At 40.9% G+C, this 24,605-nt stretch overlaps 1 protein-coding gene across 2 annotated transcripts in view; it reads left to right on the forward strand.

Moving 5' to 3' along the window:
* slc24a1 (solute carrier family 24 member 1) overlaps positions 1-24,605 on the forward strand; it is a 30,077-nt gene that overhangs the window by 3,982 nt on the left and 1,490 nt on the right. The window contains exons 2-10 of one of the 2 annotated variants that reach the window (XM_018092502.2): positions 2,344-3,517; positions 7,619-7,681; positions 8,447-8,555; positions 10,376-10,420; positions 17,550-17,636; positions 21,528-21,643; positions 21,784-22,053; positions 22,212-22,301; positions 23,332-23,498. In XM_018092502.2, the coding sequence (XP_017947991.2) occupies positions 2,525-3,517; positions 7,619-7,681; positions 8,447-8,555; positions 10,376-10,420; positions 17,550-17,636; positions 21,528-21,643; positions 21,784-22,053; positions 22,212-22,301; positions 23,332-23,498 (1,940 nt within the window). In that variant the 5' untranslated portion in view covers positions 2,344-2,524. The remainder of the gene's footprint in view (positions 1-2,343; positions 3,518-7,618; positions 7,682-8,446; positions 8,556-10,375; positions 10,421-17,549; positions 17,637-21,527; positions 21,644-21,783; positions 22,054-22,211; positions 22,302-23,331; positions 23,499-24,605) is intronic. The other variant, XM_018092503.2, reaches the window with a different exon arrangement.

Raw genomic sequence — 24,605 nt, forward strand, 5'->3', positions numbered from 1 at the left:
TTGGCAGAGAGTCCAAAAATCTTAACAAGCATCATCTATACTTAGAAACATTGTTTCTCACATTTAATTAAATATGTAGCTTTTGGCAGAGAGCCCAGAAAGTTAACAAGCTTCACCTGTACTGAGATACAATTGTAACTAATAAGCTAAACAGGTCTTTTGGGGGAACTGAGACACACAGCTTAAAGGGCAATTTCAGATTTTTCAGCAAAACTGTAATAACACATAAAACAGGACCCGAAAACCCCCAGAAATGTGTTCAAAGTTTAAAGGAACAGTAACACCAAAAAATGAAAGTGTTTTAAAGTAATTGAAATATAACGTACTGTTGCCCTGCACTGGTAAAACTCATTTGACACTCGTGTGTTTGCTTCAGGAACACTACTATAATTTATATAAATAGGCTGCTGTGTAGCCATGGGGGCAGCCATTCAAGCTGGAAAAAAGGAGAAAAGGCACAGGTTACAAAGCAGATAACAGATAAGACACCATTGTATTCTACAGGGTTTATCTGTTAGCTGCTATATAACCTGTGCCTTTTCTTCTTTTTAATGGCTGCCCCATGGCTACACACCAGGGTTTATATCAACTCTAGTAATGTTACTGAAGCAAACACACAACTTTTATGAGTGCAGGGCAGCAGCACATTATAGTTTAATTTCTTTAAAATATATACATTTTTTGGTGTTACTGTTCCTTTAAATAACCTGCCGAATTTAGTCAAATGGGAGCGGTATTTAGGGGGTGTGGCCGCAAAAACGGCCGTGGTAAAAAAAAAAATTGTCGGTTGCGTGCGCCATTTATTTTTGTTCCACTTTCTATTTTCAAAATGTTGGGAGGTATGAAACAGTATATATATATATATATTATATAGTCTACTATCAAGTGCAAGTTGTTTAGAATCATAGAAGGGGCTTTTCCTTTTATAAAGCACCATGTTCTGTAGCTACAATGTCACATGAGAAATTGTAGGCACTTATAAAATAATTTCCTTCATGGCTTGGGTGTGTATAGATTAAATTGAATATGAATAAATGATATCCAACAGTATAGAAGAACATGGATTTATGCAGTACCCCCCCCCCCCAGAGAATTTTGTGTCCTAGTTCTGCATTTTATTGTGGGCAGGGGTTGGGGCAGATTTGGCTGAAACTTGTTTGTGAAAGGAAAATAGGCTTTATTTCTTTAAAGGAGAAGGAAAGGTAAAAAAGAAGTAATCTTTATCAGAAAGGTCTATGTAAGTTCAGCCATAAGCACTCACAGTAATGCTGTCCTCTATCAAAAAAAACACGGGATTTTTTTTGTCTATTTTTTTGTAAACATGATGTTCCAGTGTCTGACTTCCTCTCTCAGAAACAGCCTTAATTCCCGGGGCCAGAGTATGTGCAGTTCTCTCCCCTCTCCGGCTCCCCCCCCCCTCCTGCTCCCCCTCCCACCAGAATGCTCCCTCCCCTCTCCCTCAGCTATAATGGCTAGACTGCAGGAAGGAAGTTACCTAAAATAGCAGCTGCTATCTTGAGCATATGGAGAAAGCTTCTAAAGCTGTTTATTCAGGTATGGCAATGCTTTCTGCAGAATAAATATATTTTTCTAGGTGGCACTATTGTGGCGAATCTATTGGCAGTAAAATGCCAAAATGACTTTTTTTCTCCTTTAAAGGAAAAGTAACACTAAAAATTTTTAAGTAAAAAATCTATTCTACCCTGCCCCAATAATTGCCCTATCCTGCAAACCATTTATTAGTTTGAATGCTGTAGTACAAAATACCTGTTAAAACTTGGCTTTCGGTCATTTGAAGAAAGGCGATGCAGGTGAAGCATCAGGGGAAGCATCCATTATGCGACGATCGATTGATCAATCCTAGCCTTCCTACTGTATAGGAAGGAGTCAGGCTAGGCTCGATCAATCGATCGCCGCATAGTGGACGCTTCCCCTGATACTTCCCCTGCATCGCCGTATCGCCTTTCTTCAAATGACCGGAAGCCAACATTTAACAGGTATTTTGTACTACAGCATTTAAAATAATAAATGGTTTGTAGGATAGGGCAATTATTGGGACAGGGTAGAATAGATTTTTTACTTGAAAATTTTTTGTGTTACTTTTCCTTTAAAGAAGGAAAAAAACTGTAACACATCTTAATAAAGCACAGTTCCAGCACAGGTCCCATACTAATAATTATTAGGCCTTTGGTCAACTGGGCCCCATGGGAGGAGGAACCTGCCAACAAGTAAAAGGACAGTGCATGCTTGTGCTTGGGGCTAATTCTGCCACAGGCCCTGTAGTCTGTAAGATTAGATCTTTCTGACATTCTAAAGTACTAAATGTTATGTTTTGTTCTACAGGATTTACAATAATGCCCGGCTGATATCTACAAATCTATTAGGGTCCAAGCATGAAATGCAGCAAGACAAGGACAAGACAATATGAAAAATCATTTATAACAAAATAAGTCCCTGTACTGATAAATTTGGAGAATACTGCATTTTTCCTGACAAAAGCTGGTATTTGCCACAAACTATTAAAATGCATTTCCGCAGGAGAAAAAGGCTGCAGTGGAACAGAATATTGTTCCTAGTGTCTGCCATGTTTCTCTGCTCATTGTACCAGCTGTCTGTCAACCATAATGTGGGTGCAGGACCTTGGACTGAGACTGAACTGGAGGATCATATCTCTGTGAGGGAGATACAAGAAAAGGAGCTTATCAGTATGTCTGTTAGAGACCTAGGAAACCAGTCAATCACAACAACCACTTCTACTTCTACCTCTACCCCCACTACAGAAAAAATAAGAGAAAGGACCAAAATTAGACACTGTGTTGATGTGGAACCAGATCCAATAACACCACCCATCAAACCAAGACCTACTACCACTGTAACAACAACCACCACAGAAAAGACTAAAAGTCCCACAAAGCCACCTTTGCCTCATGCCAAAGGAGAGTACCCAGAGGACTTGTTCAGCATAGAGGAACGCAGGAGAGGTTGGGTGTCACTTCACATCTTTGGCATGATGTATGTATTTGTGGCCCTAGCTATTGTTTGTGATGAATTCTTTGTCCCAGCTTTGGGGGTGATCACTGAGAAGTTACAGATTTCTGAAGACGTCGCTGGTGCAACTTTTATGGCTGCTGGAGGTTCAGCACCTGAACTCTTTACATCCCTTATCGGTGTATTTATTTCTCACAGCAATGTTGGCATTGGCACCATTGTGGGCTCTGCTGTTTTTAACATATTGTTTGTTATCGGCACATGTGCCCTCTTCTCAAGGGAGATCCTTAACTTGACTTGGTGGCCTCTCTTTAGAGATGTCTCCTTCTATATCCTTGATTTGATCATGCTCATCATTTTCTTCCTGGATAACGTGATCCAGTGGTGGGAGAGCATGCTGCTGCTACTGGCCTATGGGCTATATGTGGGCTTCATGAAGCTTAATGTACAGGTGGAGAGACTGGTGAAAGGGCAGCTCTCCAAACAGAGGCGTCTTGTCAAAGTCATGGCCTTGGAGGACACATCAAAGGTTTGTCAGTTCTACTAAGTTTTATTATGTAAACTATTAAACATTAACCTATTATATTAATTACACTTAATGTGTTTTAATGTTGTTTAATGTTTTTTGCTGAATAGGGTAGGCTTAACCCCAGAATATGAACCTTTAAATGCTTCTTGTCTTGAAAGGAAATTCTTTCATTTATATGACTGTACAGTTAATTAAAATGCTTCCTATGACAATGGTTACACTTTGCTATGGCTGCTAAACATAATTTTAAGTAACTTTGCAATATACATCAATTAAAAAATATGCAGCCTTTTCATAATTTTTAATTTAACAGTATGGTTTGGAGCAGTTCCCTAAGCCCAGCCCCCTGTTCCCTTGCTGATCTGACTGACTACTTTGGGACTCAAATAAAATGTAACAGTAGTTGACTGCCCTCTGCTTGCCTTCAGCCTGCATCCTCCAAATCCCACAATTCCCTGCACACGTGATGTCAATAAGGAAAGGAACCTTGCCGTGCAATGCATTGTGGGTTATATAATATCAATGTTTTAGTCCCTCCTCCCCTGCCAGGATTTCAAATGATGCAGTAAGAGAACTGTTTTGCAGCTAGATTTCAGCCTATAAAATTGGTATTATCCATACTTTTTATAGAACAGAATACAGTCACAGGTATATTAGAAGTTTCTGTGTTGTGTGGGGATCTTTAACAAATTTTAGTTTGGAAGGCAGAGTTTCCCTTTAATTAGTACAGTATAAGGATATACTTTTTGTATGCACAAGTTATTACTCCTCTGTATATCTGCCATTATATGTAAACAAGTGTGGGTTACAGCTACCATGTTACTTGGTTCTGATGAAGCATCTTGCAGAGTGTTTAATATCATCTATAATGACAGGAAGGCTGTTTGTTTTAAGCTTAGCTTCTCTTTGCCTTACGTTCTGGTTTAATGCAGAATATTTATATCAGGCACCTATGACTCAAAATACACACACAGGGTAGATCATCATACAGATCAACAAACCCTCTCACACCTCATGCAAATCCATCTTTGGAGGACACATGGGCATCCCTTAAGATTAGAAGAAGTCCCATTTTAAGGCTAAAGGCACATGTGGTTTTTTCTCCTCTGGCATCAAAATGTTGGCAAAGAAAACTCTGTTGTGCTCCTAAGCCAGGAATGGCAGCCGTCTGTAGCCTGAATGTGCACTTCTGAGCATTTCTGGCCATTGCAACTGGTCCAATTGCCCTTCTTGAGTTACATAGGATCCCCCCCCAGGCAAATTGGAGACAGTATTAAATAGTTTTTTGCCTTTCACTGGATCACCTGTAAAAGAGACAGGTTTCACTTGGTCAGAAACATAAACCTGATGGACATGTTTTTATCTATTATGTAGCATATTTAATGGTAAAAACCACGGACAACTGGAAAAGTAAATATGTAAATAAACCCTTGTCCTACCTACTGTGCCAGCAGGAGAGGGTATTTTGGCAACCTAGGAAAAAAGCCACCACCCCTGCCACATATATACTCTCTATATCAGTCATCCCCTACCAGTGGCTCGGGAGCAACATGTTGCTCTCCAACCCCTTGGATGTTGCTCCCAGTGGCCTCAAAGCAGGTGCTTATTTTTGAATTCCTGGAGTGGGGCAAGTTTTGGTTGCATAAAAACCCAGTCTAATGCCAAACAGAGCCTTCTGTAGACTGCCAGTCCACATAGGGGCTACCAAATAGCCAATCATAACCTTTATCTGGCACCCCCTGAATGTTTTTCATGCTTGTGTTGCTCCCCAACACTTTTTCCATTTGAATGTGGCTCACGTGTATAAAAGGTTTGGGATCCCTGCTCTATATACTCTATATGATCCACAACACACCGTTCTGCCTGTATATTTGTTTCTTACTATTACCTGCTTTTACATTCTGGCAAACACTAACTTTATATGGAATAGTTTACCTTTCATAAGATCTAAGAGGCATATTTATTCAATTGTGAGTTCACCGCAGTTTGCTAGAGAAGAATCCCACAGCTCACAATGTGATAGTATAAGATTTTTTTTATTGTCAAATTCAATATCGAATGCAAATATAGAATTTGCCACAATTTACCAGAGAGGAGATCTGTAATTCTGCTGAATGTTTGTGTTACTGCCTTGTGTTATGTGAAAGTTGCCACAAGCTGTAAATCTTCCTGAATGTGATTCACATTCACTAATGTGAGCTGCTCGTTAGGCTTCAGTTTGTATGTACTGATTAGTCTAACTGTCACGAGTGTGAATATAACCAAAGAGGATTAGCATTCCCTTCCATGCAGGATATTTATAAAAATGCAAGGCGTTGAGTTGAGCTGAGAGTTAAACAGCAGCCAGAAGGTGGCAGGCAAAATGTCCCTGTCTAGTGTAACACATAACACAAGGCAGTAACACAAACATTTCAGCGGAATTACAGTTCTCCTCTCTACTAAATTGTGGCAAACTCTATATGTGCATTCAATATTGAATCTGACACAAAAAGCTGAGAAATGCTCAAGGCATGAATCTGAACATTTAGCTTTAAAAGATAACTAAAGCTAAACTAAAGAAGTAGGCTAGAAATATAGTACAGTATGTGTTGTGCTTTTTTACCAGCCCAAAGCAACCACAGTCCTTTAGCAGGGAAGATCTGTGCCCCCAAAGATGCCCCCAGTAGCTCTCTATCTTCTTTTCTGCTGATTCCCTGCACATGCTCTGTGCTGCTGTCACTTACCTGAGCTTAGGGCCCCACTCACAATATACTGTATATAGAATATAAATGTCACATTATAAGGCTGGTTAGTAAATAACACAGATTATTAGTACATGGCAGCTTCGAAACCAGTGTGATTTGCAACATAATTTAATAATCAGCCCTGTAGCATCAGCTTATATGACAGGCCAGGCTCATTTTCTGCTCAATAAACTGCAACAACCCCCAAGCTCAGCTTCCCAACAGCTGCCCAAGCGCACTGAGCATGTGAGTGTCCCAGATGGAGCTCCTGTGACAAGTTTGAAGTCCTGGATCATTGCTGCTATTGAGATGCTAAAAGATCAGTACAGGTATGGGACCCATTATCCAGAATGCTCAGGACTTGGGGTTATCTGGATATGGGATCTTTCCATAATTTGGATCTCCATAACTTAAGTCTGCTAAAAATAATTTAAATATTGATTAAACCCAATTGGATTGTTTTGCCTCCAATAAGCATTAATTATATCTTAGTTTGGATCAAGTAGAGGGTACTGTTTTATCATTACAGAGAAAAAAGAAATTATTTTTAAAAATTAGATTTATTCCCTTATAATGGAGTCTATGGGAGACGGCCTTTCTGTAATTCTGAACTTTCTGGATAACGGGTTTCCAGATAAGGAATCCCATATCTGTGTATAATATATGGCATTATTAGTCATATGCTCGGGCAAAGAAGCACATCATTTCGGGTGCGGATAACTTATTTGAAAACAAATATTGAAACTGTTTTTTTTGCTGGGCTGCTCAGTTCAAAATTGCTTTTCTGGGTTTCAGACTTATGAAATCAGAGCAAAACTCTGCCACTTTGACCCACAACCCGGCCAATCCCTGCCCTTTATATTATTCAACCACCATAAGGGGTGTCAATTCTCCCTGACATTATCACCCTGCCCCTTCAACATCATGACTCTACTCCCTTGATGTCACTGTCTGGTTTTATAAACCAGTGAGTGGAAGCAAACCTAGGTAAACATTTATAGCAGCACCATACAATGCACTGGCAACAAACAGCAACAAACTAATTACAAAAATTGGAATAAGCTTGAGCAAACCAAGACATGGCTAGATAATGTTTGCTGTAAGCTTAATGTTCTAGCCATACACAATTTCAGCAGTAAAAGCAACACAGACTTAAATCTAATCTTAGTGTGCCTACACAGTATGGTAGGTAGGGTTGAAAGTAATGTTTTGCAAATGGTGAATGTGACGCAAGTTTGCATTTGTACAATCTCTGTATATATCAGGCTTGCAAGGTATACAGAAGTCTATTCCTGGTGTTGGTATCTGAATAAATACTCAGGGCCATATTACTCCCTAATTGGAAGTGATCCACTGTTGCTCTTCATATCTTACACAGAAAGGCAATGGAGCAGTTGCACAGGATGAACCAAAGCCGGTTGAGGACAACAACAGGTTAAGAGTAAGTAGAGCAAGTAGAGCAATAGCCATTTTTCAATAGTGAAACACTCTTTGGCTATATAAAGTCAAATACAACTATAATACATACAACATACAATACAGTATATATACTATACTATACAACAGGGATCCCCAACCAGTGACTCGGGGGCAACATGTTGCTCCCCAACCCCTTGAATGTTGCTCTCAGTGCCCCCAAACCAGGTAGTTATTTTTGAATTCCTGATTTTGGTTGAATAAAAACAAGATTTCCTACCAAATAAAGCCTCCTGTAAGCTGATAGTGTGCATAGAGGCTGCCTAATAGCCAATCACAGCCCTTATTTTGCTCCTCCATGAACTTTTATGGTGCTTGTGTTGCTCCCCAAGTCTTTTTACATTTGACTGTGGCTCACGAGTAAGAAAGGTTGGGGATCCCTGCTATACAACAATAATTAGTCAGTTGAGCTGATATTTTTCTGATAATGTACAATATGGTCATATATCAACCATCACTTCAATACAAGATGCCTATGGAAAGAAATGCATATAGAGGGGATCAACAAGTTTCTCTCAAGCCTGATTATGCTGGGATTGCTTATCACCTACCTGGGCCTCCTGATAAGTCCCACTCCTGCCTTTTTATTTCTACTTAACACTTTACCCCCAGTTAGTACAGTAAATAATGGCTACAATTAATATAAAAAGCAATATTCCCAGTATATAGGTACACCAAATTACATAGGAAAAAACATTTCAGAAAATGTGCCTGTTTCATATTTTCCTAGCTGAAACCATTCCTAACTAGAGGGGGGAGCTCCGCCTCACTGCACAACAGCACCATGCGCAGCACCATCTTCCAGCTTATGATCCATACCTTGGACCCTCTTGGAGAAGGTGAGTGGGCTAAACCTTTCCCTAATTACCTTCATAAATCTAGCAAATCTTTCTTCTTCTTTATTCAAGCTATACCATAACGTTTTCCTTTTAGATCTGATTTAAATGAGAAAAGGTCTGGCATTTGGTTATCTTCCCTTCTCAGTTGCACTGAGACTAAGGGGCTGATTTACTAATCCACGAATCCGAATCCCGAATGGTAAAAAAACGGATTGGAAACAAACATTTTGCGACTTTTCGTATTTTTTGCGATTTTTTTTGTCGCCGTCACGACTTTTTCGTAAATTGTCGCAACTTTTTCATAGCCATTACGACTTGCTCGTAAATTGTTGCAACTTTTTCGTAGCCATTACGACTTGCATGTAAATTGTCGCAACTTTTTCGTAGCTATTACGACTTGCTCGTAAATTGTTGCGACTTTTTCGTATTGAGCGCTCGTAAATGGCAGGCAAACCTTTGCGACTTTGCATGATTTTGGAAGCCTCCCATAGGACTCAATGGCACTCTGCAGCTCCAACCCGGCCCAAGGAAAGTCTCCCATAGGGCTCAATGGCACTCTGCAGCTCCAACCCGGCCCAAGGAAAGTCTCCCGTAGGGCTCAATGGCACTCTGCAGCTCCAACCTGGCCCAAGGAAAGCCTCCCATAGGGCTCAATGGCTCTCTGCAGCTCCAACCTGGCCCAAGGAAAGCCTCCCATAGGGCTCAATGGCACTCTGCAGCTCCAACCTGGCCCAAGGAAAGTCTCCCATAGGGCTCAATGGCACTCTGCAGCTCCAACCTGGCCCAAGGAAAGTCTCCCATAGGGCTCAATGGCACTCTGCAGCTCCAACCCGGCCCAAGGAAAGTCTCCCATAGGGCTCAATGGCACTCTGCAGCTCCAACCTGGCCCAAGGAAAGTCATGATATTGAAGCTTGAATGAATCCGAAACTTTCGTACTCGGCGCGACGGCTACGAAAAAGTCGCGACAATTTACGAGCAAGTCGTAAAGGCCTACGAAAAAGTCGCGACAATTTACGAAAAAATCGCAAAATACCGATCATTACGAAAAAAACGCATTTGGACACTTTTCGGATGTTCGTGGATTAGTAAATGTGCCCCTAAGTTTCAGAAATATAAACAAGACCAATTTAAATCAACACTCACACAGTATATATATATAGCAGTACCCATCTTCATAGCTCCCCAATGCAATAAAAGTGAGATACTGATAATGATGGTTTACTACCCTAATTATTATTAAGGTATGTAACCTATTTATGAGTTTGATTCAGGCTAAAGACCTGCGCAGGCTCAAATGTGTCGGCCCACTCCTGATCTGGACCTGCAACCTACACTTGGAAACCCATGTTTTTACCCACTCTGACCCATTTCCCACTTTCCAACCCGCCATGGCTTTACCTGCATTAGGTACTCTCTGCAAGGAAACACTGATATGATGTCATCATAAACATGGAAGTGTTGTTATCGAAGGGTGGGTGGAAGACAGGAAGGGAAAGGAGAGCAGATGATTTTAGAAATGTAGAGCTAAATAATCTACCAGACCCAAACCTCAGCTTACTGGCCTGTGATCCATATTCTACCAGAACATGTGTGCTGCAGGTACCTGACCCACGGCAGATGACCGGCATAAACGGCTCACAGTTTAATGAAGGACTTTGTTTATTGGAGCATTTTTAGTTGGTATCACACACCTAATTTATATTTATATATAGTCTGAGCCATTTTCAACTAACTGGTTCATAATACAAATGCAGTTTTTGCGTGATTTTTGCAGTTATATATATCCGTCTGATATTTTTTCTTTTTGTTTATTTATTAGCTTCCAATTTAAACCAGTGCAGACCGTGTTACCCAGAAAATGGAGGTGAATGAAATGCAAATTAACTGTCCCCTTAAACAATTTGCATCAGGGAGCAAGGATGGGTAAAAGTGATCAGCACTGCTCAATATAGCAGAATGGCTTTTGACTGCTCAGGGTTATGCTGAACTGGCACAGGTTTCAGCTTTCATTAATGTGTCAATTTGACAAAAGCTGTCCTGCCTGGAAAATATTCCAGAAAACTGTTGAATCATAAAAAAGATTGAACTGCTGGGGAAGTTTGAGTTGTATTTATCAGCCCTGCAGACTTTGGGATGTGGGTAGAGAAGAAACTACATGATCTCTATATTACATTCCCTATACCCCCATGGTAGGCAATCACCTAGCATGCCTGTGCCTTAGTTGTATCTGTGTCCTGCAATGGCCTACTTGCTGTAAATGGATAATCTTCTTGGCTTTCAAGTGTAGTTTAAAAGAGATTGATGCTAAGTAGATAAATTCTTGTTATGTGAATATGCTGGCTTATGTCAGATGCCACCCTCAGAGGGACTGGCATGTCTTTGTAATGTACAGTGGCATAAAGGGATGGACATTTGCCACAAACATTAAGTAGCATGAAGTAAAGTCAGAAAGGATCACCGTAAAGCTTTTAAAGAAAAACTATACCCATGAACAGTGTAGTTCTCCATAAAATATATTCCATAAACCAGTTCATATGTAAAACTCTGCTTCATCAAAATAAAGCATTTTCATAAAAATATACTTTTTTATTAGGATGTGCCATTTGGTAATCCAAAATAGAAAATTGCCATTTTAAGTTCTAAGGGCCGCCCCTGGGATGAGACAGTTTATGGTGCACACAAACCAAACAAGGAATAAACATGTTAGGGCACATCAGCCAATTAATGGACAAAGTTCTGTCTTTTACTCCCACACTACTTCCTGTTACAGTTAGAGCTGCATTATTTCTGGTCATGTGATCTTTGAGGGAGCACACAGCCCATCACTAAATGGTGGGTCAAGGCAAAAGATGTAAAACGGCAATATTTACTGATAAATATACCAGTTTGGTAAGATCTTTAATAGGCCATGTAACATTTAATATGATATAAACTATCTCTTGGTAAAGTATTTATTCTGGAGGTATAGTTTTTCTTTTTCTTTAAAGGGGCAAATTTAATTCTATACCAGGAGGGCTGGTGTCTCTTCTGTCTGGAGCAGCAACCAATGAGAAGGCAGTGTGCATGCCTGCTTACAACAGAAAAGTCATTGAACGCATGCTTTATAGACATGTCTGCTCACTTCCTAATGGCTGCTGCTCCACACAGGAAAAGGAAGAACAGCCAACGGGTGAAAACTTTTATTCTGTTTCCCCTTTAGACTGTTATCTGGTTGGTAGTGTCACTGATCCTATCAACTGCAAAGTTGCTTAGATAACTTCCACTTGCAGCATACTAGAACTTCATCTAAAGGTGACTATTTGCTATGAAATGGATTGAATATAAAACAGCAGCAGATACCGGCAGGTGTGAAGAGCCCAGAACCCACTTGATCCTCACCAGAGTTAGTAGCGTTAGAGATACTGCCCCACAATTTGAGAAACATTGATATAAACTTAATAATGTTCCAAGTAAAAGTAAGTAAAACTTGATGGATCTACACAGAAAATTCCAAGAGCTGAGATCCATCACCAATTTCCTCCCTTATTTAAGTACTTGAACTCTTCTCTGTTCATATTTCTGGTACTATGCTATCCGCCCCCCTACATCCTAGGTAGCAGCTAAGTGTATGGGCATATGCACTGGTAGGGGAGGCTCTGAGGACATAGACTTGCCCCTCTTATATTTGCTTTATGAAGAAGCCTTTAGGCCAAAATTGTGACCCAAGTGTAGGTGGGAGTTCCAGGAGTCTGCATGAACCCACAGGGTACAGAATAACTGACACTGGCACAGAATGAGTGAAGATCCCTCTGCCTCCCTGACCTTAACATCCTACTTGCCGACCTTTCCTCTCAGTGCATGTTGTGGAGAATATTAGTGTGTAGATTAACAAGAATCTCATCAAACCTAGACAGCAGCCAGTAAAGTAGAGCCCGATCTGCTTAATGCTTGGGCATTGAGAGAACCACGTGCCACCTGTCTCTGTCTTGTTTTCACAGTGAGAAACTGCCATCTAAGTTACTATAGACAATGGTGGGACACAGCAGGAGAGGCAGAGCTGTAGTAATGTTAGAATAGAGCGAGCCTGCTCACTAAAGAATGGCGGAGCCCCCAACTTAAGTCACATAAATGGAGGAAATCAGAGATGTCTGGCCTGGGACCCTCCAGCTGTTAAACTAAAAGTCCTAGCATAAACTAAACAGCCTTTAAGGGGATATTTGGAGGCCCAAAGTTTGGACATCACAAGCAGTAGTAAAATATGAATTGATTATTACACAATATAATATGTCATTAGTTACATTTTCTGGTCACAGGGCAGGTCTAAATCAAAGGCCCTTTCTGCTCTACCCTAAAAGGGAACCCTGTACTGCCTCTTCTTCCTTCCCACCAGTTTCCTCCATTATTCTGCTCTATATCAGCCCCACAATTGAAAGTTTTTTTATTTAAATGCTTTTATTTGAATGCTTTGTCTGTTACCTTGTTGTACATCACTGCTTAGGAAGGCTTGGTTGCCACTGGAGGGTAACTTTTGGCCTCAGAGTTTCCCACTGAATAGATATTAGCCCTTGTTTGTGAGTATATGGAACAATGCTATTTTATTGTATTGGCATTAGAATATTGTTTCATTTTGCGTTCTAGATTATTGAATAGTTTAGTTTATGTTTTATTTTGATTACTGTCTCTGATTTGCATATATAGATTGAATGGTTATACATTATACACCATAGTGGGGTTGCATTGCTTATATTTTGACTATCTGCACAAAGGAATACTGACACTTTAGGGCTTATTTACATCCCACAGACACAGTGGGCAATTTGCACTTTTGCTTGCAGTGAGTTGCATCTAAAACCACACAGTGCAAAAGAGTCAATCACAGCGCAATTATGTCCGATTCAAAGCCTGCTTAGCACAGTCAATGACGCATGAATTCTGCAAAAATAAAACTGGTGCATTGTGGGAAAAAACATGGAGATTGCACCCAAAAGTGCACTTTGCTCACTGTCAGGGTATGTGAATGTGCCCTTTTATCTTCAAATCCTATGTTATATCCAGGGGATGACAATTGCATTTCTTAATTTTATTCCACCCCCTATTTACAGTGTTATCAATGTCTTAGTCACTCCTAGTGTCCCCAATTGAAGCATTTAGCAATCAGACACCCTAATGCCCTCTTTAATAAGTCATTCCCAGTGTCAGACTGTGGTTCCAAGGTCCCACCACAAAGCCATAGACCTTACACCTACTCTACAAACTATTTCTTCTCCTCTCACACCTCCTTGTCTCGGGTTTTCTTCTATCTCTTTCCTTTGCTCCCTTACAGAAATAGGGAATGATCATGGAATAGGCCAAATGATTAAGAGCAGGAGGGCCAACTGACAGCTGGGCCCACTGGGATTTTTCTTGCTATCCTGGTGGGCCAGTCCAACACTAGTCAGGCCAGCAAAGAAAGGCTGTTGTAGCAGCAGGAAATATATCCCTTAGCATGGCATTCCAGTTCAAAGAATGTCTGAATTCCCTCTCTGTAACATATAGTAAAGATACAGCAAGCATTACTATGACCTAACATACATATAAACTATTATAAGTAGTCAAGGAGGGCTTCACCATTAGCTTTACTATTCTTTCTCCATTAGGTCAGGATGCACAGGGGGCCTTTGGCAATTGCTTGTAGTGCTTCTGTGCTGTTCCCTTGCATTGCTTATTGCTTGCTATTTGCCATAGTTCCTAATTCTGTTTTTCAAGCTGTGCCAGATTTTTCTGTTGTGGATTTGCCTAGTCCATCTTGGAATTATCCCAGCAGCTAAGGATTAACTCTTACTTGCATAAAGGGATATAAGGGGCTTTAGTTGTAGGCGATGAGTAAATAATGTAAACCTTAGTAAGCAGGAGCATAACAATAGGCATGCAGAAGCAGGGGTGTAAAGGACGGTGTATATATATATATATAGGCATAGGAGTGACGGCACACACAGGATTTTCACACACAGTTGAGAAGTATTGCAAAATAATAATCGGAGGTTTATTCAGACCAATGTTTCAGCTCCACACAGGAACTTTCCTGACGAAAGTTCCTGTGTGGAGCTGAAACGTTGGTCTGAATAAACCTCTGATTATTATTTTGCAATACTTCTCAACTGTGTGAAAATCCTGCGTGTGGCGTCACTCCTATGCCTGTTTAATTATCTTTTGCACAGGCACCCAGGTAGTATCACCTTGTATGGTGTGCAGCTTCTAAGCATTTTTATATATATATATATATATATATATATATATACACACTCATTAACTTTGTGTTTATTAACTTTTAGTTCTAGTTTGCCACTGCTGCTCTTCAGCCAAATGGTATACATGCAGTGTGTGCTTTCTGACTGTTCCTGAAACACTACTACACTAGGAATTATGTAAGTTGCAGTCAACAACAGATAAAGAGGCAGTGGCTGCAGATCCCTGCACTCAGTTATTCTAGAAGGACACAAATACCATGAGAAAAGTCTGATTTCTAGTTCTTCCACAGGCTAGATATGTAGTTGGTTTAGTTTCCCTTTTGTTCACTTATTGGGGCATTGCTGGCTATGTCATCACATAACAGCAGATCGTTGGTTCATTTGGTTTTTGATGTTCACAGCTGTTCTAATGTTTTTGAGATTAACACGTGTTTTTTTCAAGTTCCAGTGGATTGGGCAATTATTATAAGAGAACTTTGTGCACAGACAGCATTATGTTGTATTTTGTCCTGCTTCTTTTGGCCACAAGAGTGCCTCACCCCCTCCTAATGCTAAACATCCAAAAGCTTAGGAAGAGAGGTACGCCAAAATGTCATCTCTCCCCAGGAATCGTGGCTTTTACCTATGATCATGTGCTAAGAACAGCACCAACCAAATGCTTAAAGTGGACCTGTCACCCAGACATTAAAAGCTGTATAATAAAAGTCCTTTTCAAATTAAACATTAAACCAAAATTCATTTTTATATTAACACATTCAAACCCATTATAAATGCATTTAAAAATCCCAGCTGTCAATCATATACTGCCTGCCCCGCCTCTATGCCTTAAGCAGACAAACGTTCCATTCAGCACTCACATTCCCCCTTCCTTCTCACCATCTAATTGTGTAGCCAGTGCATGGGCATCAGGCCCCTCATTCTGGCAAATACACAAGATTTTGGGGTGATACAAAGCTTGCCTTAATAACAGTACCCCAAAATGGCCTGCTAGCTGTGATTGTATGTTCCCAAGATTGAAGGAAACAAGATTTATATCATTTCTATAGTATGTGTTTTAGTTTATTTTGCTTAACAAACACAATAGAAAAGAAATTGGAATTATTTCTTAGGGTGACAGGTCCCTTTTAAACTGTATTGATTATACTGACTTGATTCCTTGGGAATGCTGGCCTTTCTATGATTTTGGATGATTCCCTTCCCCCCCCCCTCCCCTTCAAGCTTAAGGCTCAGGGTGTTTACCCATGTGTATTAGAATGCTATGGCACAGAATTAATGTACCAAAATATTATAAACCAGGCCCCTCCAAATATGCCTTTAAAAATGGGCATTGGTCTGGGTGGCCTCTCTCTTTTAAAAGCTGCAAGGGGGAAGGATTAAGCTGTTGAACCAATTCTTTGCTCATGGCAATCTCTCTCCTATAAAAGCTAATGATGGAGGAGGAGTAAGCCCAATGCTCAGGTCAGAAGACACTTATCCCAAGAAATGCTACCATGCAAGGAGGTGCCTGCCTTAAAAAAAATATGACCAGACATAAATAGTTAGGACCAGCATATGGGGCTTACTATGATGTAGTAGGGTGGCTTGTCAATTTTATTAACATCATTTTGAACCTAACCCTGCTTTTGAGACACATACTAAATTACAAGTGAAACAGGGGACCAGGAAATGTGCAATGATCAATCACCCCCAAATTTGTGGCATAGGGTGTAATACGCCCATCTGGACAGCACTGATTTAGAGCATAGTAGACTATGACAGAATAAAGGATTGTTAGACTAATTGCCATTCGATTTCAGCCCCCATTGAATTATACATTCCTGCTTATTTATTATGCCCGAGATAAGCATTACCCAAGGGCAGGGGGAAGCTCATTAATCTCTCCTTGTACTGACATTAACCGTCCAATCCCCTCCCCACAGTGACACTGCAGATTCTACTGGGAACAAAAGCATCACACAACTATTTTTAAATTGGCTTATAATTGTGGTCTTTTAATCTTCATATATATATATACACACAGGGCATAACTGTGTGTGTCTGATGACAGGTGTTTAGATATTGACCTGCGGTTGTATGTAGGGTGAAATCTCATGACTGGAGTACAACTGGGCTCAGTTACTGCCCCATATTGTTATCTTTATAACCCTTATCTTTATCAGATCTCAAACATCTCAGCTTCTGGCTTTTGTATAAGCAATGCTGCCTGGAGCACTTCACAGTACCTGACATCAAGGGGCCCCCACCCACAACCTTATAGGTGGCAAATAAGAAACAACTGATGGGAATAGTCCAAGGGGGCCACAATGCCATTTGTCTAACAAGAGTTTCTGGTGCAGGACTATCCAAATGCATTATGAGCTAAAGAAACAGCATGTTTAGGATATGTGTATGTAAGTGATTTGCATGTGTACTGGTTCCTTACAATTTGTTTGCTTACTGTGTGCTTTGTGTAGCTGCTTTGTGTGTCTATTATCAGATGTACTGCACATGTCCCTGAGCATACAGCATGAATGCATTGTGCACGGTATGTTGTGCCTATGGTATGTTCTGTATATATATATATATATGTATGTGAGTATACTATCTGAGGTACTGTGCCTATCCCAGAGAGTACAGTCTGTGCAAACACAAACATACAGTATAACAAAATGCCAGTAGCACAACGTGAGAGCGCAATGAGGAAGGTGGCGTCTGCGTGGATATTGTGCCAATGGGCAAACACAGTATGTGAGTAGGTTTGTGTGTTCTGTACATGAGTGCCCAGTAAGTTCCTTTTCTTGTTTGCAGCAAAATTTAAAGACAAGGCTGAAATCATGAACAACCTGGCCAAGGCCAAGGTAGAAACAGAGGCCAAAAAAGGACTGAAAGCCAAAGGTGAGAGACAAAAGGGAATCTGACTTTTTCTGATCTCCCTTCCACAATAACGACACTTCCCAGGCCAGGGCGGCCTACAGAATTTATCTTTGCTGGGTCCTTAAAAAAAGTCTTTGCTGCAAAAGACTTCATTTTACATAAATAAACAAAATGCAGTTAAATATGATGAAATGTATATTGTCCAGTGTAATATTAATTCACCTACGCTTAGGGGCTGATTTACTAATCCACGAATACGAACCTGAATCCCGAATGGGAAAAAATCGGATTGGAAACGAACATTTTGCGACTTTTTCATATTTTTTGCAATTTTTTTCGTCGCTCTCGCGACTTTTTCGTAAATTGTTGCAACTTTTTCATAGCCATTACGACTTGCGCGAATTGTCGCAACTTTTTTGTAGCCGGTACGACTTGCGTGAATTTCGCAACTTTTTCGTATTGAGTGCTAGTAAACAGCGGGCAAACCTTTACGATTTTTTCTAAAAAGGCTATGAAAAAGTCGCGACAATTTATGAAAAAGTCATTCGGACGCTTTCGATCCGTTCGTGGATTAGTGTAAGGTCCCTTATCCCCCCATACCCCTAATACACAGCATAAGTCAAGCACACAGAGCCTGAGATTTCCCTTGAATTAAACAGAATAAAATGCTTAAATAGTTCAGCACGAGTAAATGTGTTCTGCCTCTGTTAAAAATATCCAGATTTGATAATAATAATAATAATAATAGTTGATTATTAATAAATAAATAAATAACAAATATCAAATGTTTGTATTGTTTTTTACCTCCATAGTCAGGAGTCTTTGCTTAATTAGAAATAATGAGCTTTGTATTAAGAGGATCTCCCTTTTGCCCAGGTGTTGCCTATATGTTTGCCTTACAGATAGGAAGGAGTTTGTTGTACGGGAGGTTTAAAGGCACAGTAACACCAAAAAAAGAAAATGAACCAAACTTATCAGAAAATGAAGTACTGTTGCCCTGTGTGTTTGTTAAAAAAAACCACTAGTATAGTTTGCAGAAACAAGGCTGCTGTGTAGCCATGGGGGTAGCTATGAAATAGGGATAAATGGGCCCAGGCTACATAGTAGGTAACAAATAAGCTCTGTAAAAGAGCATTGTAATCTACAGAGCCTATCTGTTATTTGCTATGTAACCTGTGGCTTTCTACTTTTTTCCAGCTTGAATGGCTGCCCCCATGGCTACATTGCAGCTCATTTATATAAAGTAGTGTAGTGTTTCTGAAGCAAACACACAACTTTTACCAGTGCAGGGCAACAGTACAGAATATTTGAATTACTTTCATTTTTTTTAGTGTTACTGTTCCTTTAACTGAATAGAATAATTTGAATAACTCCTCCCACACTAACTCTGAAGAACCAGGGAAGCTGGAAATTGAAAGTCATTTTAACAGAATTGTTCTTCCCTTGTAATTTAAACATGAGGAATGTGTGTATGACACAAACCCTATATTCGGCACATGTTGGGCACAAGCAAATATTAACCCTTTAAATAGTGCCATTCCTGCCCTAAGGGCTCTGGCTCTGTCGCGGGCGACTAATCTCCCCGTGTGCCCTAAGGAACCTAAAGACATTTTCCATAGGGCCTTCCATGGGACATCAGGGATTGGCTATCCCCCACTAAACATTCCAGCAGGACTATTAGAAAGAAGCCTGAGTACTGAGTTTAGATTTAGACAACGGGTGTTTATGTCATTTCACATTGAAGGTTATATACAAGGTAGCTCGGGTGCACTAATTAACGGTTAATTTCCCACCATTCAGTTTGATAAATGTCAGCAGGCTGTAGGAGCTTAACGTGTGTTTAGCATTTTAGTTGGCATCACTCCTGCCCGACATTCTGTGGGCACCCTAGCCCTGTACATTGCTGTCGGTGCACATCATGCTTTCCCAGATCATTGCAGAGTACTAGATTTGTAATCAGCAGCCACAAGCAGCAGTGATACAAGCACCAATGTAATCACATTTTCTTCATTATCATAGGGTACAGGGATTTAAAAACCTACAAAATCCTTACAGCTAAATGTATTGCTGCATCTAATGCTAACATGACTCTGCTTCCTCGCCTGCTCCTCTTCCTCCTGCTTGCTCTGCGCAGGCTGTAGCCTGGCTCTACACATAGCTGGCACCACTCTATTGTCTCTTGTGGAAGGAAAGATGCCCAGCAGACACTGGCATTGGGTGACACTGGGCTATAGAAACAAATAAACAAATTCATTCAACCAGTGCAAATGAATGGTTATGAGTCCATTGCCTTTTTGTGCATTGATGGATGAGTTAATTCCTTACTAGCAAACAGCAGATGGAGCCTGCTAATGTCACTTTAATCCAGCAGCCGGGGGGGGGGGGGGTTCCTCTCCCTGCCAGGCGCTGTTCCTTGTGGGGAGCCAAGCAGCCAGTGCTTTGTGTCTGAAGGGCCCCACTGAGCACTTTGATGCTTTGGTTCAGAATATTCCTGCTCTTTCCTGTATTTTCCTTGCTGATTTTTGTGTACTGATCTCTACATTGGCTTTCCACATAAAAGCACATGTCTACCTCCACTCATTTATAGGAAATAATACAGAATAGTATTAGAAATCCAGTAGCTTGATGGTGTCCTCATAAGAAAGATCTCATGTGACCACTATGATTTTATATCTCTTTATCCCTGCGTGGAAGCCATTGCCTATATTATACATCATTTATCTGTGATAATCCACCAGCCCAATAAATAGTGATTCCCTATGGCCTATGTCCAAGCCCAGCCTGGCAATCTGTGAGTTCTGGCAAATACCAGAGGGGCTGCTGTAAGATGCCATAGACAGTCACTATTTATTGGGCTTGTGGGGGCTGTTAGAGCCCCTGTGTGTTTGAAATACCAGGGCCTATTTTGAATCTCAGTCCAGGCCTTTTCAGGATGGCAGATCAGGATGCCTCATTTCTCTCTGCAGTTATGGCACCATAAACCTTCATGTTGAGATGAGGGCTGAACAATTAGCAAGTTGACTTTCAGCAAAGAGCCAGAGCATGCTGTGTGCCAGAGAATGTTACTATAGAAGAAGCAGACCCTGTGACAGCCCGGGAGGTATAGGCACTGACTGTTAGGCAAAATCTTATTGCCAATGTTTACAGGACCTAAAACAATTGTGACTTGGAGCCCAGTAACTTCTAGTTGCACCACTGTTTGTGGCCATGAGTGCAATACTGGAACTAAAGCAGCCTATAGGTGCAGATAGAACCTGTAGCTGGTGGATCAGAGCCTGTTGCTGGCGAATCAGAGCCCATAACTGGCGGATCAGAGCCTGTGGCTGACAAATCAGAGCCTGTAGCTGGCGGATCAGAGTGACTCTAGCATGAACTCACTGTTGATTAGGGAAGACAATCAATCTCAAGAAAAAGGTTTACTAATATTGTTACCATTAGGCTAGGTTTGTTTGCAGTGAATAACAAGTACTTGACCCAGTACGATTTCACCCACTGCCTAAAGCCTGCTGGCACTACTTTACTTCCCTGGGCAGAGCAAGGATTTAAAGCAAAAGGAAACCTTAAATCACTTGGTAAATTAACTAGGGAACGTTATAGTACCAATTTCATTTCACAGTTAGTCCTTGCAGGGTTTGGGATGGGCCATTGAGAAGTACAGTAGAAGTCACAGAATTGCGATTATATTGTGAAGGTGCCCAGCCAAACCCTGCTCAGGACTACCCGGGAGATCAAGAAATTGCATTATGTGCACTAGATCAATAAGGCTTCCCCATCTGCATTTCCTTGCAATGGGCAGTCAACATTCAGTATCAAAACCAATTGGACGAATATAAAATAATGAGTCATAAGTCACACAACCCAGGCTAAAGGCCACCAATGGAGAGCTCAGACCTTTTGTCCATCCCTTTGCAGATGATAAAGATGAAACTGATGTCCCCAATACCGTAAATGTAGAAGTGACACCACCCACGGGCTCTGAGCCCTCTGGAGATGCTGAGGACGAAGTAATGGACAAGGATGACATTAAGGTAAAATATTGTAAATGGAACCCATTAAAAGGTTGTTATCATGTGCATGTGGGATGCAGTTAGGGCTGTGGAATCAGACACCACACACCACATAGAATTCTGTATTTACTCTAGTCATGTATTTTGTTCTTCTCCTATAGAGGGGCAGAGGAGAAGGAGGTGGTGGAGGAGACAGCTCTGGCAGCAGTGGTGATGAAAGTGATGACGATAGTGATGATGAGGACAGTGATGATGATGATGATGATGATGATGATGATGATGATGATGATGGAGAAGGGGAAGAAGAGGAAGAAGCGGATGAACCTTTGTCTCTGGAGTGGCCAGAAACTAAGAGAAAGCAGATCACTTACCTGTTCCTTCTGCCCATAGTATTCCCTCTTTGGCTGACACTGCCCGATGTTAGGACTCCGGTGAGTAAAGCCATTAGTCTCCATACTTCAGAGTGGGCTAAGAAGAAACCTCCTTCAGACCTGAAGGGTCTCAGCACCCCAGGCTCTGAAATAATTCCTGCTTGACTATTTGTGTTCAGTCATTCTGTGATCTCTCCTTATTTTGTCATTTTGTGTAGAAATCTCGCAACTATTTTGTGCTGACGTTCCTGGGATCTATTATGTGGATTGCTGTATTCTCTTACCTGATGGTATGGTGGGCACACCAGGTAAGTGGTAAGATTCCTTTCTGGGCCTGTAAATAGAATGGGAGCATGGCACATGTGTCTTGTAACAATTGCAATTTATCAATATGCTCTGTGATTGGCAGCTAGCAATAGCTCAATATTATACTCTAGATTACTATATCAATATATCAATACTGTGTAACAATAGGTTATTAACCCTTGTGACTCCTGTGGCTGCAGCAATGGATCACTATATATTGTTATTAAAGCTTGTGGATCTTATGGGTGCCAGATAGTAACTGATACCTGTGCCCTGTGAATCTTATGGGTGCCAGATAGTAACTGATACCTGTGCCCTGTGAATCTTATGGATGCCAGATAGTAACTGATCTTCCAAGCCTTCTTGCCAGCTAGCAATAAACACAATTATGTTTCCTGAGGGCTACTGCTTTTGATGTCAAATAACAACTGATCACTATTGCTTATTATGCCTGTGGTTGCCAGATATCAATAGATTACTGTATTGTTAGAATGAAAACACACAGAGGTACTTAGTAGCAGCTATTTTTCACAGCTACTAATTGCCAGAAAATACCCTGCCATAGACAATACTGAGAATTGCCTCTGCTAAAACACACATAGAGACAGTTATCAGTAAATGATCAGCTTTGTCTATATCTGTAGCCGTGACAAGTAGCTGCTACTAGTATCTCTGTGTGTCTTCACTCTTAGGGCTCTGGCACACGGGGAGATTAGTTGCCCGCGACAAATCTCCCTGTTTGCAGGCGACTAACTCCCCGAACTGCCATCCCACCGGCGAAAATGTAAATCGCCGGTGGGATGGCATACGCGGTGGCTCGATTTCAGTGAAATCGTGGAAGTTTCCTCTCAAGGCAAGGATTTACATTCTCGCTGGTGGGATGGCATTTCAGGGAGATTAGTCGCCCGCGAACAGGGAGATTTGTCCCTTACTCTACAACCACATGACAATAGATTGCTATATCCAGAGCCAGATAGAAAAGGATCCCTTGGCCAGGGGGTTGTTACATATAGACTTTGCTTTATCCATAAGGTGGGAGAAACAATAGGGATATCGGAGGAGATCATGGGACTGACCATCCTGGCAGCCGGCACATCTATTCCAGACCTCATCACTAGTGTCATTGTAGCCAGGAAGGGCCTGGGGGATATGGCTGTCTCCAGCTCTGTGGGGAGCAATATCTTTGACATAACCGTTGGGTGAGTATCTGGTGTAAATGAGGAATCCAGTAGCAGCCTCTAACTTGTTTCCTTATATTCATTATTTCATTATTTGCATGGACCAATATTCAGTGATACCACCCAAAAACTGTTTTTTGCCCAATTCATTAAACATTATCGGGATTTCAATCCCGATTTGTATATGTAACTAGTATTGAAAGCAGCATCTGTCTGGCTGTTTATATTCTTTGCACTGCTGGTCCTGACTGTTAAACTAATGCAGCAGAAGCCATCCTGGAGGAGAATTAACTACTGCTACTGTGTAATGAATGGATGAATATTGGAAAGTTGCTTAGGATGAGGGTGGGCTTCAACTATATTTCTCCACTGACAGATGTGTCAATTTGCCCAGAAAGTGTTTGAGAAGGGAAACACATTCATTTTCTGTGTGGTGTTAGTACTCAGCTCTTCTGTACCGATTACTAACACCTGCCTGAATCTTTAATTGACAGTGTAAAATTACATTCAAGGATTAAAGATTTGGTTAATAACTGAACATGTAAATAGTCCTCTCTCTATGTGTGGTACAATGAGTGATCAATTGGCCCCTTTAAATTAAAAACTTAGCTTTTATAGGATATTTTTTTTCACACATTTGAACTAAAATATCAGCTCAGGATTTATTATTGCATTAATCATTTATCTAAGATCCAAAAAGAGTCCAGGTATCCTGACCATCCAGCCAAAAGGCATGAAGTAGCAGAATCTTTGGGCGGTTCTTTTGTCCAAGGACTAGGGAGGACCAATTTATCCCTGGCCCCTCCCGGATAAAGGCCCACTAGGGTCTTCAGATCCCCTTTGTCTCAAGGCCTGGGGGATTCCTTTTCCTCACCCTCTAGATGAAGCTTAGAGGGTTTAGGCTTCCATCAACCCCCAAAAGGGCCTCCAGTCTTGTGCACCCACGGCGGGGACAGGTTTTCAAGGGGGAAGAAGCCAAATGGCCACACATGGACCATTTTGCAGACTTCTAGTGTCTATTGTAATAGATCCTTAGAATTTAAATTAAAAAAGTAAAAAAAGTGACAAAACAAGAGTGTTGATAAATAAATAGTAAAAATAATTTTAAAATTATGGTGTAATCTGCCC

The sequence above is a fragment of the Xenopus tropicalis genome, chromosome 3, assembly GCF_000004195.4.
Source record: "Xenopus tropicalis strain Nigerian chromosome 3, UCB_Xtro_10.0, whole genome shotgun sequence".
Taxonomy (NCBI): Eukaryota; Metazoa; Chordata; class Amphibia; order Anura; family Pipidae; genus Xenopus; species Xenopus tropicalis.